The sequence below is a fragment of the Gracilinanus agilis genome, chromosome 1 (genome assembly GCF_016433145.1).
Source record: "Gracilinanus agilis isolate LMUSP501 chromosome 1, AgileGrace, whole genome shotgun sequence".
Classification (NCBI taxonomy): Eukaryota; Metazoa; Chordata; class Mammalia; order Didelphimorphia; family Didelphidae; genus Gracilinanus; species Gracilinanus agilis.
The window spans coordinates 166,787,140-166,804,120 of NC_058130.1; the positions used below are offsets into that span (position 1 = coordinate 166,787,140).

The window sequence follows — 16,981 nt, forward strand, 5'->3', positions numbered from 1 at the left end:
ATCTCAATAGATGCTGAAAAAGCCTTTGACAAAATACAGCATCCATTCCTATTGAAAACACTGAAAAGTATAGGAATAGAAGGACCTTTCCTAAAAATAATAAACAGTATATACCTAAAACCATCAACAAACATCATATGCAATGGGGATAAATTAGAAGCCTTCCCAAAAAGATCAGGAGTGAAACAAGGATGCCCATTATCACCTCTATTATTCAACATAGAACTAGAAACACTAGCAGTAGCAATTAGAGAAGAAAAAGAAATTGAAGGTATCAAAATAGGCAACGAGGAGACTAAGCTATCACTCTTTGCAGATGATATGATGGTCTACTTAAAAAATCCTAGAGAATCAACTAAGAAGCTTGTAGAAATAATCAACAACTTTAGCAAAGTTGCAGGATACAAAATAAATGCACATAAATCATCCGCATTTCTATATATTTCCAACATCACAGCAGCAAGAGGTAGAAAGAGAAACACCATTTAAAATCACCCTAGACAACATAAAATAAAACAACTTGCAATAACAATGAGTATTTATATCTCTTTAAGATTTACAAAGTTCTTTACAAATATCTCATTTTATTCGCATGACAACATCTTGATTTAAATACTATTTTTATCCCCATTTCATAGGTGAAGAAACTGAGGCATATAGAGGTTAAGTACCTTGCTCAGAGCTAAGCAACTAGTCTGAGGCTAAATTTGAACTCAAGTTTTCCAGATTATAGGTCCAGATATCTATCTGCTGTGCAGATAGAATCTTATATTTCTAACTATAAATTTGCTAGGGCAGTTCAAAGGTATAATTTTGGCCTTTCTACTCTATCACTTCAGTTATGCTGAAAATGAAGCCAATCTGAACCACTACTGACCAAAGTAATGACAGACACGTAGACTTCAAAATTGTGAAACAGATTGCCGGCTATGTTCTGACTTAACTGAGCCTCTCAGGAGTTTTGACACCTGCATACCAAAGATAAATAGTAATAACTTACATTTCTATAGGCTTTAACCCTGTGGAGGAGGTAGTACAATTAACTATATTTTTCCCTTTTTATAGATAAGAAATTAATCACTCAACAAGCATTTATTAAATACCTACTCTGTGCCAGGTACTATGAAAATACAGAGAATGAAACCATCCCTACTTGCAGGAACTTATATTATAATGGGGAAGACAAGAAGAAAAAGACACACTTGCCTAATTACAGAGCTAGGGAGCCAATTCAAGTCACTTGTTTCTGAGTTCAGGCTCTACTGTGTGGGGAGTGTTATAATGATACTCCTCTACTAGATGTATGTAGATGAAGTATAGAGAGAGGATGAGATGACACCTCCCTCCTTTATAACAGTGCCCAGGCAGGATCCTTTAGGTCAATGGATGATATCCCTTCAGGACCCACCTGGGGTTAATTGATATTATATAATGGGCTCTTTAGCTTGGTAAGTTGGTATCTGACTGCATCTCTCCCTTCCCAAAGAAGCTTTGAATAACCACTTCAGGAAGGTACTTTAAACTTTGATTGTATTTAACAAAGGAGGATAATGGATTGGATAGAGGTATTGGGAGACCCTAAATAATTTGGTAATGATGAATCTCTAAACTGTAGGCAAGTAAATGAATTAGGATGGTTAGCCTCTCTCTGGTCCAGCCTGGCCACAGCCACACCAGAGTAGGCAAACTGCTGCTTGATGTTTCAGCTTCTTCTTCACTGCTAGATGATATGCCTAACCACTTTGAGATATCCACCCCTTTCTATCCTCTTCTTCTTCTCCTGCCCACTTCCTGGATCCCTCCCAGGCCCTGGGAAACCTAGATAACTAAGATGATTGACTTCCTAATATCTAGGGGCAGTAGAATCAGAGATGATGGTCTGGGTACAGGTTGTTGATGTTACAGGAACAAACAGGAGGAGTTTGCAAGGTTGAGTCTGCAAGTCTCAATCCCACAAAAGACCAGGATCCACAGATCTCAGGTCTCAGGGAAAGGAAAGAACCCCTGCCAGGGCTGCAAGGGAGGTTTTATACCCCCCTGGGCCAACTGCCCTCTCCTGTGTCCGCACGCCTCTCTGGGAACATTCCAACATCCAATGGATCCACCTGTCAATCACAGTGTGGACTCCTGGCTCCCAGAGATTCAATATAACAGGAAGTAGGGCACATCATATGATTTCCTAAGCCCACACATCCCTTCACAGTAGCCCTGCCTTCATGAGGCCAAATATAGGATTGCTCATCAGAGATAAAGTTAGAAATGACTGAGAGACAGACAAACCTTTGGGCAGTTACAGTCCTGGGAAACACCTCCTCTCATAAAACTGCTTCACCTTCTAGTCCCTTTCTCCTTTAGGTGCCCACCTACCTCTTTCTACCCTCTGGCTATCCATAACCCCCACCAAAATACCCCACATATTCCATGCCTTTCCCTTCCCTTTCAAATCATTATTGAACTTGATCCTTGCTGTAGAAATTAACTATGCTACCAATGAGCTGGGTGTTGCTACTGAGGACTGTGAAGAAAGATCCATGAATCTCTATCTAGAACATGAGAAAGGCAAGCATAGACTATAAGATTCAGCCCAGGGACCCCATCTTTTGATTGTGTTTATTGTGTTTAAACTAGTCTACTCTTAGCATGCAGACAGTTATTTCAGAGTTTGCAGGTCTGAGTCCACATGTCAGAGACCACCTGTTTGGGGGTCCTGAGGGGTGAGAATATAGGTGGATCCAGGAGGGCTGATGGTGATCAATGACATGGATCAAAGATGCTGATGGCAAACAATGGCGACTTTAATGAGGGGAGTGATGATATTTATAGGCATCTGGGTTGCTACCCAAGCATATCCATCCACATGGTTATAGGCAGTATTTGCCTAGTAACAGATAGTGACTAATAGAGTCTTGAGGAGAACAGTGCACTATAATTGGAGGATTTAGGGATATCCATTAGATATGTGAAAATATACACAAAATGGTGTCTCTTCTGCTAGAGTTTCCAGGGATATAGCACACAAATATGTCCTAGGTTCAGCTCTAGGTCATTCAGGTATATTCAGTGTGTTATGGATCCTTTACTTGGGGGCCCTGTAACTTGAGGGTCCTATCATCCATATTCAGCGAGCAGATCAATGTGGAATTAACTACCCTAAGAGATACTTCCCCAGCAACATCCCGCAATTCTGTCTACCATGTGGCATAATATAAAAAGCAATGAATTTATAATTAGGAGATAAGAGTTTAATTCCACCTCTGGTTCTTAGTAGCTATGTATTTATATATACATACATGTGTGTGGTGTTTAACAGTTGGTACATTATTTAATCTTTCTTAACCCCAGTTTCTTCATTTGTGAAATAGGGATATTGATATTTGCATTGTGTACCTAAGAAGGCTGTTGTGAGGGAAGTATTTTTATAAATTTTAAAGTTTAATATAAGAATAGGCTAATACAATTTTGTATTATGTTTTCTGCTCTGGGACTGAAACAGCTGCTGACATATCAAACCAGAGCAAGTATGTTGTGCCTTTTGTATATTCCAAACAGCAGAATCCATTTCTCAGTCCCCACTAGTCTCGAAGGAATCAGAGTGTGGGATAGGCAGTCAGATCATTAGTGGGTAAAGTAAATGACCTAGGATCAAAGTTGCCTTTGCATCGTGAGTTCAGAGATATTTACATGTCTTTATCATCACATTTTGATAATCCAGCCTCTATCTACCATATCTTGAATAAGTTTCAGTATACTTAGGAAAGCAGTGACTCAAGCTGGTTTATTTTCAGATAGTTAGAGAGATTAGAAATGTGGGAATGAGAAAGATTCAGAATTGGGGTGCAGCCTGGCTCTCCAAAACTGAATGTGCTCCTTAAGAGCTCGTGCAAAACATCACTCCAGCCTAGGTAGGCTTCCAATGCTCATCCCTGATGCTTCTGAAGGCTCTCTCCTTTTTTTTCTCTAGGAGAACTAGTGTATCAGGCACAGTCTCCTGATGAAGAGGCCATTGTCACTGCTGCCAGGAATTTTGGCTTTGTTTTTCACTCTCGAACGTCTGAAACAATCACCGTAGTGGAAATGGGGGTCACAAAAGTCTATAATCTCCTAGCTATCTTGGACTTCAACAATGTACGCAAGCGAATGTCTGTGATTGGTAGGAGCCCTGAGCCTTCTATCATGTATATTCTTATTCTACCCCCCCCCAAAAAAAACACACACACACTTCTTGGTACACTAGGTGGCAACATTAGCCCTGTTTTGTTCAGAGCCAAGATATCCCTAAAGCTGAACCTTTCAAACTCCTCACAAGGCAGAGAGAATAGCTGGAGAAGCTCGTATTCTAGGGGACAAAGGTAGCTCTCCAATTTCTACTCCCAGTAAATTCAGACATCAGTCTGGATCTTGGAATTGATGGCCTGGGATTAAGACTTGCCATGCATTCTTGAGTCTTTTAAAGGACTAGATTCCTTTGTACCATTAAGTAATTTCTTCCCCATGAGATGGTGCTGCCCTTTAAGGACATACATGGGACCGAAGCTGTGGCCATAATTACTTTTCTCACAACTTCATGAGCTTTGTATCAGAGGGAAGGCACTAGATCTCATGGCCAGCAGCTTTCCCCTCTTCCTTTCCAGAAAGGTGAGTCCTTAGCACACCAGAACTTGGATTGTGATGGCCCTTGTTTTGTTTGTTCTCAGTGAAGACCCCCGAAGGTAAGGTGATATTGTTCTGCAAAGGAGCTGACACCATCATCTGGGAATTGCTCCACTCATCCTGCAAACCCCTCCAAGATGTGACCATGGAACATTTGGATGTGAGTATACCTAGATGGATCACATATGCATTTGAGTTTATATATGGTGTGTGTGTGTGTATATATGTACATATATATATGTATATATATGTATATATACATGTACATATTTTTGTGAACTTTTGAATTTGTGCTTCTATGCATACCACTGGTCCTCTTTGAAATGAAAAAAAAGCAACAACAGCTTTCCCTTAGGATGTCTTTTTTGATAGCCCTTCAAGGTTACCACTGAAGTTCACTTTAACATGATTTTATCTGTATAGAGAGGGAGAAAACACCATGCGATTTCCTTAGGCCTTACACACACACACAATAACCCTACTCTCATGAGTCTAAACATGGGATTGTTCATTAGGGAAAAGGTTAGAAATGACTGAGAGACAGGCAAACCTTTGGGCAGCTACAGCACTGGGATACACTTCTCATATGTGTAAATGGAATTAACTCTAGCCCATTCATAGTCAAACTCTACTCACCCTAGGCATAGAGATGATGTCCCTTAGTGGGGAGGGGAGATGAGTTACCCACATGTGACAATAAGTAACAAATCAAGAACTAGGGACTGCCCTTTGGGCAGTCCAAATCAGTGTAGAGGCTGCCATTTGTCCACTTGAATTAGAGGTGGACCCATGGGAAGTGACGGAAGACACCATCTCTTTAAGTATGTTGGTTACTTCCTGTTGGGAGTTCCCACTTTGAACTTGATGCTGAAGGATCTTGGAGGAGACCTCAGGCTGCTTCTACTCTGAATGGTCACGTGGGTAAGTTAGGCTGACTTCCTTAAGCCTACCTAGGCCGCTTCCAAACTCTACCTTTAAGTAGGCTCTAGCCTATCTGGTTGCTAGGCCTTGTGGCTTGTAGCCTCATTTATTTAGCCTTTTAACCTTCTCTCTCCATCCAGGCCTCTGTAGGCCTGGACTAGCCTCTCCCTCTCTCTATTTCCCTACCTTTTACCTTCCTAATTGTAAATAAACTACCTTAACCCAATCCTGACTTGGGTCTAATTTAATTACGGAATCAATCTGAATTGTTGATTCCTGGCGGCCACACTTTAAATATATATCTATAAAATACCTAAAATCTCCCTCTTACACATGTAATTTATCTTCTGGTCCTCAGAAGCTAGGTATTTCAGAAGCTAGGTGTCTAACTACCTCTTTCTACCCTCTGCTTATCCATAATCTCCCAAAATACTTCAACATGTCTTCTCTAGACTCCTGCATTTCCCTTCCCTATCAAATTATTATTGAACTAAGTCCTGCCAAAGAAATTGACCAGTTAGTTAGCAACCTCCTTTCATTGACAATCTTTAGATATATACTAGAAGTCCTCAAGGAATCTTCAAAATTGTTAGAAATAAAGAAGTCTCTGGGCCATAATTCTGAGCTGAAGATCCCAAACTTTAATTGTGGCAAAGACCTGTTGCAAAGACCCCATAAAGATATGTCACAGTGTTTTATTGGGTTTTGACAGCTAATTAGCATAAGTCATTAACACAATAGAAGATACATAGGATGTTAAGAAATGTGCAATAGTGTTTGATAATAAGGGTTTGGAACATCTAATACTAAGGCTTAAGTTCAATACAATATTAAGATAAGAAAATTTAATTAATCCTCCAGAACTATCTCACCACTTAGGTCAAAGTAATCTTTCTTGGCCATAATACTTTGGGGAGCCTATAGTTGGCATAAATCTTCAAAGGATCAAACAACATTTGGACATGCCAAGGTTGTTTTCATATGGTCTCATCAGGCCAGGTATACACACACCATTCCCAATGAATCCTTCTGCATGGAATTTAGCTTCCCTAGATAATTACATATACCTAAAGCTTTTATTCCTCCCAACAGAAGTCTTCAACATCATTAATTGCTATCATATCCTAATTCACCAAACTACGTCTCTTCTAATACTCTGGCCAATATTCTACTATTATAATTGATATCCCATACACAGTTTAATAACTAGGTCTAACTCTTCCTAAAAATTACAATTGTAGTTATTTATCTAAAGGATGATATGTGATCACTTGATTTCATGATCAATAATATAATGGAAATAAAACAATTTTCATTTTTAAATATCCTAACAAAATTTTCCATATGTATATCATAGTCTATATATAAGGCAATCTGATCAGTAAAGCAAATGAGAAAGAACCTTGCTTTCAAAATATCTGTATTGAGGGGGCAACTGGGTGGCTCAATGGATTGAGAACCAGGCCTAGAGATGGGAGGTCCTAGTTTCAAATATGTCCTCAGACACTTCCCAGCTGTGTGACCCTAGACAAGTCACTTGACCTCCATTGCCTAGCCCTTGTCACTCTTCTGCCTTGGAGCCAATATACAGTATTGACTCCAAGACGGAAGGTAAGGGTTTAAAAAAAAAAATCAAAATACCTGTATTGAATTTTGTGGTATAGAAGGCCAAAACTAAGTATAACTGAGGTAAGAAATTGGAAATTTCCCCCATCCTGCCTGGAAATTTCATCAGGGAGCTGCCGGGCCAAGATTCAGGGAACTAAGGTGGGAAGGGAGAGTGCCTACATCTGGAATCATGTGGACTCAGCTGTTTATAAGGTGGGACATGCAGGCAGTGGCACAAAGCTATCCTCAACTGAAGTGTGAATAGAATAATCAAGAAAGTAGAGATTAAACTCCTGCACTAGATTTCAAAAAGATATCAGTACATTCACTGCCTAAGCAAGTCAAAATTGAAAAAAATACACTTTTTTAGGAATTCAAAAGCAGGCCAGAGAGACAAGAAAATTCAGGAGTAGGGCCAGGATGCCACATATCCAGAGGGAGTACATAGTGGACTCTATCTTAAGGAATTCCTGGGGAATTTCTATGGTAATGAATTGGAAGAATCAGGATTAGACAGAGCAGAATGAGGGCAGGCAGCGGCAACTGCCTTCTAATTAAGCTCCTGTCTTTTCAGGAGTTCTGCTGTAGCTTCTGTGGCTGATGCCTCAATGTCACAGGAGTTACAGTTCTTCGGCTCTGTAGGACTGAGTTTGTAGGAGGACTAATGATGAGACTAAGCTTTTGGAGGAAACACAGGGCAGAGTTATCTTCATTTAGTTGCCTTATTTTCCCTAGCAGGATAGCATTTTCCCCCACATGACCCCATTCCTAGTTTTGCCCTCTGAGTCACATAAAACTGTATAAGCTCTCTTCCTGATAATTCTTCAGTTTTTTGAAAACAGCTATTATAATGCCCACCCCTAAGTCTTCTCTAGGATCAATATCTCTAGTTACTTCATCTGATCTTTAGATAGAATAGTTAATTTTACTAAGTCCTAGCCTTCAAAATTAGGGATATTGCTTTTAGCATCTATTAAGCTATATTCCATCCAGCTATGTGGATCAGGAAACTAAAGCACAAAAGTGAAGGGTTCTGGCTTCTTCATTAGTTATTGTCAGGGCCATGACTACCTGAAGCTTAAGAATGAGTAGAGCCTTTATTAGCTTGTACCCAGATCATAGCTGATGTGTCATATATTGCTGTGGGAAAGTAATTTATTATCCAGAAGCTTGAAGCTGTTTTAGAGTCTTGAGTTGCAGTGGTTTCCATGACCTTAGGTTCACCATCCAAACAAAAGGCATTTGTGAGATCAGACTATCTTAAAGGCAATGGGCTTCATTCTCAGGTTATGAAGGAGAGCACATAATACATTCTATAGGCATATGCAGTTGTTTGGTTAATCACAGCCTTGGGTTTCAGCCAGCCCCTTACAAGGTTGAAAGCATAGAGAAATAAATTGAAACTCAGGGTAGATATGGAAGCAAGGCAGGGCCTCTATCCCTTTCTTGAATATTTGCTATGAAAATTCATAAATAGGAGGTACAGTTAGTATATCACTCTATACACATGCCCATATAAGGTTCAGTGCAGAGCCAGTTTTTGCCACCATCATTACTTCCTTCCCAAGTAAGTTTCCCCTAGACCTCCACTTTTTCCTTTCTCTCTGCCCAACAATATGGGGAGGTCAGGTAACTCTCAATGCCAATGGCTTCATATCTTTGTTGTCATGCAGTTAAAGCCATACACCCATAAAGGTCCACAAAAAAGAAAGTACACATAGCAAATCAATGCATTATGCTTCTGTTTGCCTTCATTTGGCAGAGCTAATGTTCACTATAATAGAAATAACAAAGAAATTTCTATATGTGCCTTGTTCTTCTCTTATAAACAAAGATGATACATAGGACATGTATTTCAATTTGTGTTTGTAGCAATGGGAATCGATAGCATTGAGCCGTATTCATTTTTGTCCTGTTCTCTTTGTGACCAAGGTTCCACATTTTCAAAATAGTTGACAGAGGGTAGGGATCAGACTAGGATCAGAGTAAGTCTAACTGGATAACACAGGAATTAAACCCATGACCTTGATCTTTTTAGTACTGTTCCCAAATCAACTAAGATAACTAACTCTATACATCTAATTGTGTCTTATATGTATAATAGACCCTCCTTTTTTGAATGATCACACATAAACCTGAATATAAATATAATAATATTAATTGTAACACATTGGGTTTCTGTAGTATCTTTATTCCTGAGAAGTTGGTGGGGAGAGTTAAAATCCTCAGACTGCCTGACACTAATCCAGGGACTCTATTCTTTAAGCATGCAATCTTTCTTTCTTCTGGCTTCTGGGGAAATCCTGGCCCTTGATCATTCCTGCACAGAGAACTTGGTTCTGTTCTGACCCTTTCTGGGAACACATATGTCTTCCAGGATTTTGCTGGTGTTGGTTTGCGTACCCTTGCTGTGGCCTACCGAGAACTAGATGAAGAATTTTTCCGAGAGTGGAGCCGAAAACACCACAGAGCCTCCACTGCTATTGAAGATCGGGAGGAAAAGTTAGGAGTAGTCTATGAAGAGATTGAGAAAGACATGATGGTTGGTCTGAGGGAGTAGGGCCTGGGAAGGAAGGCTCAGAGCTCAGGAAACCCATGGCTGAAACCTGTCAGGTTCATGTAACAGTAGTAGGTAGAAAAGAGATTACTACTTATTTGCGTTATCTCACTACTCTAGTCATTCAGACATTCTATTTATGCATCTGTAAAATTAAAGAGTTGTATTATATGACCATGAAGATATCTTTTAGCTCTAACATTCTGATTTTGATAAACATCAAAAAAGTACTATCCCCTAACTCTTAAGTTAGTTCAGAATTTCCTGGATAACCGAGATCCTCAAATGATCCAAAAATATACTCACTTTAATTATGAGTTTTACCCATTTTCCCTTCTAAGCTATTTCTTAATCACTGTCCCTCTGAAGCCAAATAAAGTAGTTCTGGCTTCTCCAATTGTCCCTGCTTCAGCCTTTTTACTAAGAGAAAGAAGATAGGGGATTCAGAAATTTAGATAATCCACCACTGAAAAGACATAAAAAATCCATACTATTTTTTAGCTAGAATAAAAAAGAAAATGAGTATCAAACAGAAATGTTTAGAGTGAGGATAAATTCCGAAAGTCACACATCTTCCTATATGATCAATTCTTGATGGGTATATATCTAAATTGCATACTGCCTGCCTATCCAAGGCTTATCAGAAGGATTGTTTACTGAAATCCTTCTGATTAAGCTTCCTATTTATCCATGCTTATGCTGGGCCCTGAATGGTTGATACATAACCAGTAGAAAACGCAGGTCATGTCACTATCTAGTTGGAGAGAAATATGAAAACATCTTTAAATCTTCATAAAACAACAAATAATATTTAACAATGTATATTATATAAGCTGAGTCTAGAAAGGCCTAAAAGATAGAAAAGGACTGGTTTAGAAGTTTTAGAAAAAACAAGTTCATGGAGTGAGGTGGTGAACTTATTCTCAATGGAATAGAAAGCTTAGGGGATACCACTTTTAAAGACTGGAGCAGATGTATATTGTGAGGTAGACATAGTAATAGTGGACATTTATATAGTATTTGGCATACATTATCTCATTGAATCTTCATAATTATCCATCGAGAGAGGCAGTAGTAATACAAATACCTCTGTTTAAAAGAGAAGGGGCAGGTAGGTGGCTCAATGGATAGAATACCTATCCACTTTCCTAGCTGACATTTCCTAGCTGTGTGACTCTGGGCAAGGCTCTTAACCCCAATTGCCTAGCCCTTAACACTCTTCTTCTTTGGAATCAATAATCAGTATTGGCCAATATCACATAGCTATTAAGTGGCAAAATCAGAACTTGAATTTGTCTTCTGGTGCAAAACTAGTGTTCATTCCACTTGTACCACAATGTATATGATATGAACTGGGGATGTGTTGAAATGGATATTTTAAGAAGATATATTGCATATTGAAATGCAGATATTAAGCAATCGATTCTGAAAAATAGTCAAAAGAATGGTATTTATTAAGAAGCAAAAATGATAAAGTGAAATATTAGTAAAGCACTTAATATAATGCCTAGCACATAGTAGGTGCTATATAAATGCTTGCTATTGTCATTTTTATTAAGCAAATGTATTGAGAAGTAGGACATGTTGGTCACTGCACTGAATTCTGTACTGCTGGACACTTCTCAATTTCCCACTATGCAAGTGTCTAGGAGATCCAAATCCAGTGAGGAAAACCAGCCTCTAGAGCAGTTCTTTTTCATTTCATAAACAAGACTGAATCTCTTGGGGCCCTGAACTCACAACATATAGCTGTACACCCGTGAATACATTTTAAACTAGGATATAGAGAATGCCAAAGGAAGAAACCAAATTGGTTTAAAACTTTTAAACAGATCGATTCATGAGAGTTGAGTTAAGAGGGTCCTTGTTCAATCTCAGTAAAACAGCACTTACATAGGCTAAAGTGGCCTAGAATGAATTTAGACCTGCTTTTTTATTTCCAGCTAATAGGAGCCACAGCCATTGAAGACAAACTACAGGATGGAGTGCCTGAGACAATAGCCACTCTGATCAAAGCAAACATTATCATATGGGTTTTGACAGGGGACAAGCAAGGTAAAGACAGTTTGTACACTAACAGCCTCTCTTACCCAAACCCCCAAGCAGAAGCTCTAACCTACCTTCAAGTCACTTATTCATTACTAAGGGCCTACTGTACCTCAGCTCTAAACTCCACTACCCTGGCAAGGTAAAGCAAAGGCCCAATCTGATTTGGTAAATAGGAGTCACACTCATGGAATAGAAAATAAGACCTTGGTCTCAAAGGCCAGTCCTGCATTTCCATCTGTCTGCTGTACAGCTCCACCTGGATATTCTCCTTTCACCTTGAGGCCAATATATACAAGATTAAATTATCATTTTTATCATCCCAGCCCATCCTCCCCTATTTTTCATTGATAACTACCTCATTTTTCTCTGTTATCTTTGACTCTTCCCTTTCTGTGGTGCAGAGAGGGGGCATAACTGCTTTGCAGAATTCTTCTGTCAGTTAAGGAGGTTTTAGAATCTTGGGAAAGGACAGTTGGTCCTGTGAACTCGTGGAGAGAACCAGGGTCCATCTGAGCTCCTTCTTTAGATTGAAACCTGGCCTATATTTTGCAGCTTTTCTCTTAAAAATTTGTTAGCTTAGTTATTTCCTTTGAATCTCCCTAACCTACCTTCCCTGCCTGAATTTCTGTGAGGGTTTGAAAGAAGGGTAGTTCGGAGTGTTAGTTTAAACTTGATATTTTAAATAACCAAATAGGGCTTACCCTTGCAACAAATTATCTATTGAATCATTGTATCCAACTTTCCTAACCCCATTGATTACAAAACCACCTGAGAGCTGAGTTAAGGCAGGTCTTTTCTCAGTCTCACGTTCCTGCCTCCCTTCCCCCACCTGAAGTTTTCTCTAAGAGGCTGTTAGGGCTACCTTGTATTCCTCTACCTTCCAATCTATCCTAGAAGACAATAAAGCCCCTTTGTATTTAATCAAGACCTTTTGGCTACTTCATTAGTTGATTAATAAGAGAGGGAGGAAGAGAGAGAGGAATAACATACTCTCTGGAGTTTGAGGGAAGCTGAGGGTATCCATTTTGAAGGAAGTGTAACTTCAGTACTTCCTTCTAGTCCCTTCCTGTGAAACTGACTAAAGCCTCAAGTCAGTTTCAAGCTGTTCTTGGCTGGCTCCAACCTGGCTCTGTAAAGTGTCCTTTTACTTGAAGGGCTCAGTCTATTTCCCTTCAGTGTTTTGTCTCTAACCTGAGTATCCAGTCTGTGTTTCCCTGCTGCTGTTGGCTGCCTTAGATTAACTCATCCTCACCCTTGCAACCCTTGGTACCTCAGTGTTATATTCCCTAAACTCAGACATTCTTTTATTTCTCCTACCACCTCAACTACCAACCTTCATCATTGTACCTTCCTCATCCACTATATTGCCTTAGGGATTCACAAACCCCTATCCACAGTGCCTATCCTTTATTCCAAACAGCTATTACCCCTAGCTTCAGTCCCATATTACATCCTGCAGATTCCCTTATTACATCCTAAAATCCCCTTATAACATTTCTCTCATCTTGCCCAAGTCATCAAGTCCTATCAATTTTTCCTTTAAAACTGTTAACATCTATACCCTTCCTTTCCATCCCCATTAACACTACCCTAGTTAAAATCCTCATCACCTACTTTTTTTCTATTAAATTTTTTATTTTAAAATTTTTTCCATGATTCCATGATTCATGTTTTCTCCCTCCCCCCTCCCAGAGTTGACAAGCAAGTCCACTGGGTTATACCTATATATATTATCACTCAAACCCATTTTGAAATTTTTCATTTTTGTTAGAGTAATCCTTTAAAACTAAAACCCCAAATCACATACTCCTAAAAACAAGTGATAAATCATATGTTTTCTTCTGGATTTCTACTCTCACAGTTCTTTCTCTAGATGTGGATAGCATTCTTTCTCCTAAGTCCCATAGAATTGTCCTGGATCACTGCATTGCTATTAGTAGCAAAGTCAGTTACCTTTGATCTCCCCACAATGTTAGTTTCTGTGTATAATGTTTTCCTGGTTCTGCTTATTTCACTCTGCATCAGTTCATGTAGGTCCTTCCAGTTCTTATAGTAATCCATCTATTCATCATTCCTTACAGCACAATATTTTCCATCACCATCATATACCACAATTTGTTCAGCCATTCCCCAATCAAGGGACACCCTCTCATTTTCCAATTTTTTGCTACCACGAAAGACACAGCAATAAATATTTTGTACAGACAGATCCTTGCCCAGATTTTTATCTCTTTGGGATAGAAACCCTGTAGTGGTATTGCTGGATCAAAGGGCATACATTCTTTTAAGGTCCTTTGGGCATGATTCCAAATAACCCTCCAGAGTGGTTGGATCAATTCACAACTCCACCAGCAATGCATTAGCTCATCACATACTTTTTGGATAATTAAAACCTTGACAAATTATGAGGCTGTTTATTTTTTTTTAAGATTAATGACTTACTCTTCCCAAAGCAGAGCTTTCCGTTGGGGAAAAAAAAAAAAAGACTTAGCATTCTGCATTTCTGGCACAGCCAAGACATTTTCTTGTAATGCAAGGTGGCTAACAGAAACTTTTTGCTTCTGTAATTTCTAATGGTCATAAAAAGTCAGTTAAACATCTGAGAATCTTCAGAAAGTCAGTTAGAACTTAAAGCTATAAATAGAGGTGAAGTTCCAATTGACGGGGCTTTTGCCTTCTGGCTTTCGCTGTGGCTGGAGGCTTTTGCTTTGGCTTAGCCTGTTAGCTGCGGCCTTTCGGCTTGGCTTTGCTTTGGCCTTGGCCTATGCTTATTTGTCTTGAGGAAATTTAAACCTATCTCATTTCTCTGGACCTCTCCCTGATCTCTCCATCTACATTCCTTTCCCTTCCCCTGAATTTCCTTTGGGCCCTGGGTGGAAGGGAGGGTTTGGTGATTGAAGATTGTGGGTTTTAGTTTCAATAGACAAGTAGAGTATCTTCAAATAAGTTACCCCTAGTTTTAGTGATTCAATAAGGACTTTACTTAAAAGGCAGTCAAATCTCCCGACTGGGAGAGCCAGACTCTCTCAGTCTAAACCTCTCTACTACCCATCCCCCACCATCACCCCTCTCCTTAGCAGCAGTTAGAAAATCCTGAACCTCTTTCCTTCTGAATAACCTGAGTTTAATAAATCCCCTTGTTACCTACTCAAAGCCTCTGGTGAATCATTATATCAAAGATTGAGGCAAGGGCTAAAGAGAGAAGAATCATTTTCTTTTTATTTCTTGAGAGAACTGGGGGCATCCATCTTGGCAGGAAGTACCTACCCGAGACTTCCTCCAGCCATCAGTTTGACTGGCAGGGAGGGGCCCTCTCAACTCCTCCCTCAAGAGACTTTAGAAACTAATGAGAGAAACCCTCCAGCCAAAAACCTAGACATTTCTTACTCACCCTAATTTCCTCCCTGTATCCTCTGTCTCGAGCCTCTGGGAATAAACCTGTTTGAGCTGCCCTCTCCTACATACCCCATTTCCTTTATCTCCTATATACCTTTCCATACCTTCTTTCCTCCTCCAATCACCTTATAATCACTTAATATCCCCTTTATCCTTCCTCACACCCAAATTGCCTTCTAGACCCACTCAGCTTACTTACTTTTTATAACATTCTTTATTACTTAGAATTAAAAGAGAGGAATTATGTCCTCCTGAACCTCCAAAGGGTTCAGAAGGAAAATAGGTAGGAACTCATGGATAAAAGGGCTTCAGGAAAGTCAGGCTAGGATAGTAATGGTGAACCTTTTAGAAGGGTGGATGATATGAGAAATGTCATCAGGTGCACGTGGAGAGAGGAGAGGAGCAGCCCGGCCCCACATCCCTCTGGCTTTCTAGTAACAAACTCTGGTGAACTCTGTGCTGGGATGAGGCATATGTGCCCTCAGAGAGAACTCTGAGTACCCCCTCTAGCACCATACGTTCACTACCATGGACCCAAGAGCTATAAGAGGTGTTCAAGGATAGAATTATGAAGACAAAAAGGTAAAGTATTCTAGTGACCAAGAAATATGGGATTAGTCCAAAGATACCAATGTAGATCTCCAAAGAACTCAGCAAACAATTTAGATTTTAAAAAGAAATGTATAGCAAAGCCAGGGAACAGAGTGGAAGTAGAGGAGTATGCGCAATCCTATAAAAATGGAAAGAATGCTATAACTTAGAATGCTGATGCTGGTGAGGGAAGCTAATGACAACAAAAGATTAGGTTTTTGTGTTGCTATGTTGGGAGAAAAGGGCCAATCTAAGAAAGGATAGGGCCTTTTATAACTGACAAGAGAGACAAAACAATGCTGCTCATTTTTTATTTTGTTTCTGTTTTCTCTGCAAAGAAGGATGACCTTTACACTGGAAATGACTGAACAAAAATAACCAACAGGGAGTTAATACCCAAGAAAAAAAGATTAATACTGTATTCCTGTGTTTTAGGTACAAATCTGTCAGAAAGAATTTTATTCAATTTATCTTAATTCTAAACCTAAGCCATTTCTAACTTCTAGAAATGGCCAAACTGGCATTTTCCCTGAGTTGCACTCCATTTATGCCTTTAGACATGTTTATCCCAAAATGATTTGAGGTGGCATATGAATCTTGAACAAGTTGAATAAATGCCTGGTCATCTCATAACCTTCTGAAAGTATGCCAGGCTCTCTAGAATCACAATAATAATTATGCAGGGCTCGACCATGATTCCACACCTCCCCATGTCATTTATACTCTGCTTAAATACCTTCACCTGGTTTTGTTTTTTTATCTGGATTTGTGATTTCATTGAGGTTCAGAGCTCTCAGGGTGAAAAATCTCTCCATGGATTCACTTGAAGAACTTATCTATAATAGTCTTAAAGGATTACATGGAGGACAAGTTACATCAGGAAGTGAAAGTAACATGTGTAGGGTTAAATAGATAGTACGTGTCAGAGAGAATTTTAAGCCAAATCTTCATGGCTCCAAGGCTTACTCACTATTCCCTGTACCACAATATTGGAAATTGGGACCTGCAAAACAAACTACATTTGTTGATTGTCTTTTAGGACTCTTGGCAAGTACCACTTTCTCTCTCTCTCTCTCTCTCTCTCTCTCTCTCTCTCTCTCTCTCTCTCTCTCTCCCTCCCTCCCTCCCTCCCTCCTAAAACATATTCTTTGCCATTGTCAGCCCAGTTTTCTTCACTGTGCCATGAGTATGCACTCCTATTTACCTTTG

The 16,981-nt window shown here is 39.5% G+C and overlaps 1 protein-coding gene across 1 annotated transcript in view; it reads left to right on the plus strand.

Moving 5' to 3' along the window:
• LOC123249168 (phospholipid-transporting ATPase FetA-like) overlaps nucleotides 1–16,981 on the plus strand; it is a 187,612-nt gene that overhangs the window by 160,204 nt on the left and 10,427 nt on the right. The window contains exons 17-20 of the mRNA XM_044678159.1: nucleotides 3,962–4,150; nucleotides 4,695–4,810; nucleotides 9,557–9,721; nucleotides 11,680–11,791. Coding sequence (XP_044534094.1) covers nucleotides 3,962–4,150; nucleotides 4,695–4,810; nucleotides 9,557–9,721; nucleotides 11,680–11,791 — 582 coding nt within the window. The remainder of the gene's footprint in view (nucleotides 1–3,961; nucleotides 4,151–4,694; nucleotides 4,811–9,556; nucleotides 9,722–11,679; nucleotides 11,792–16,981) is intronic.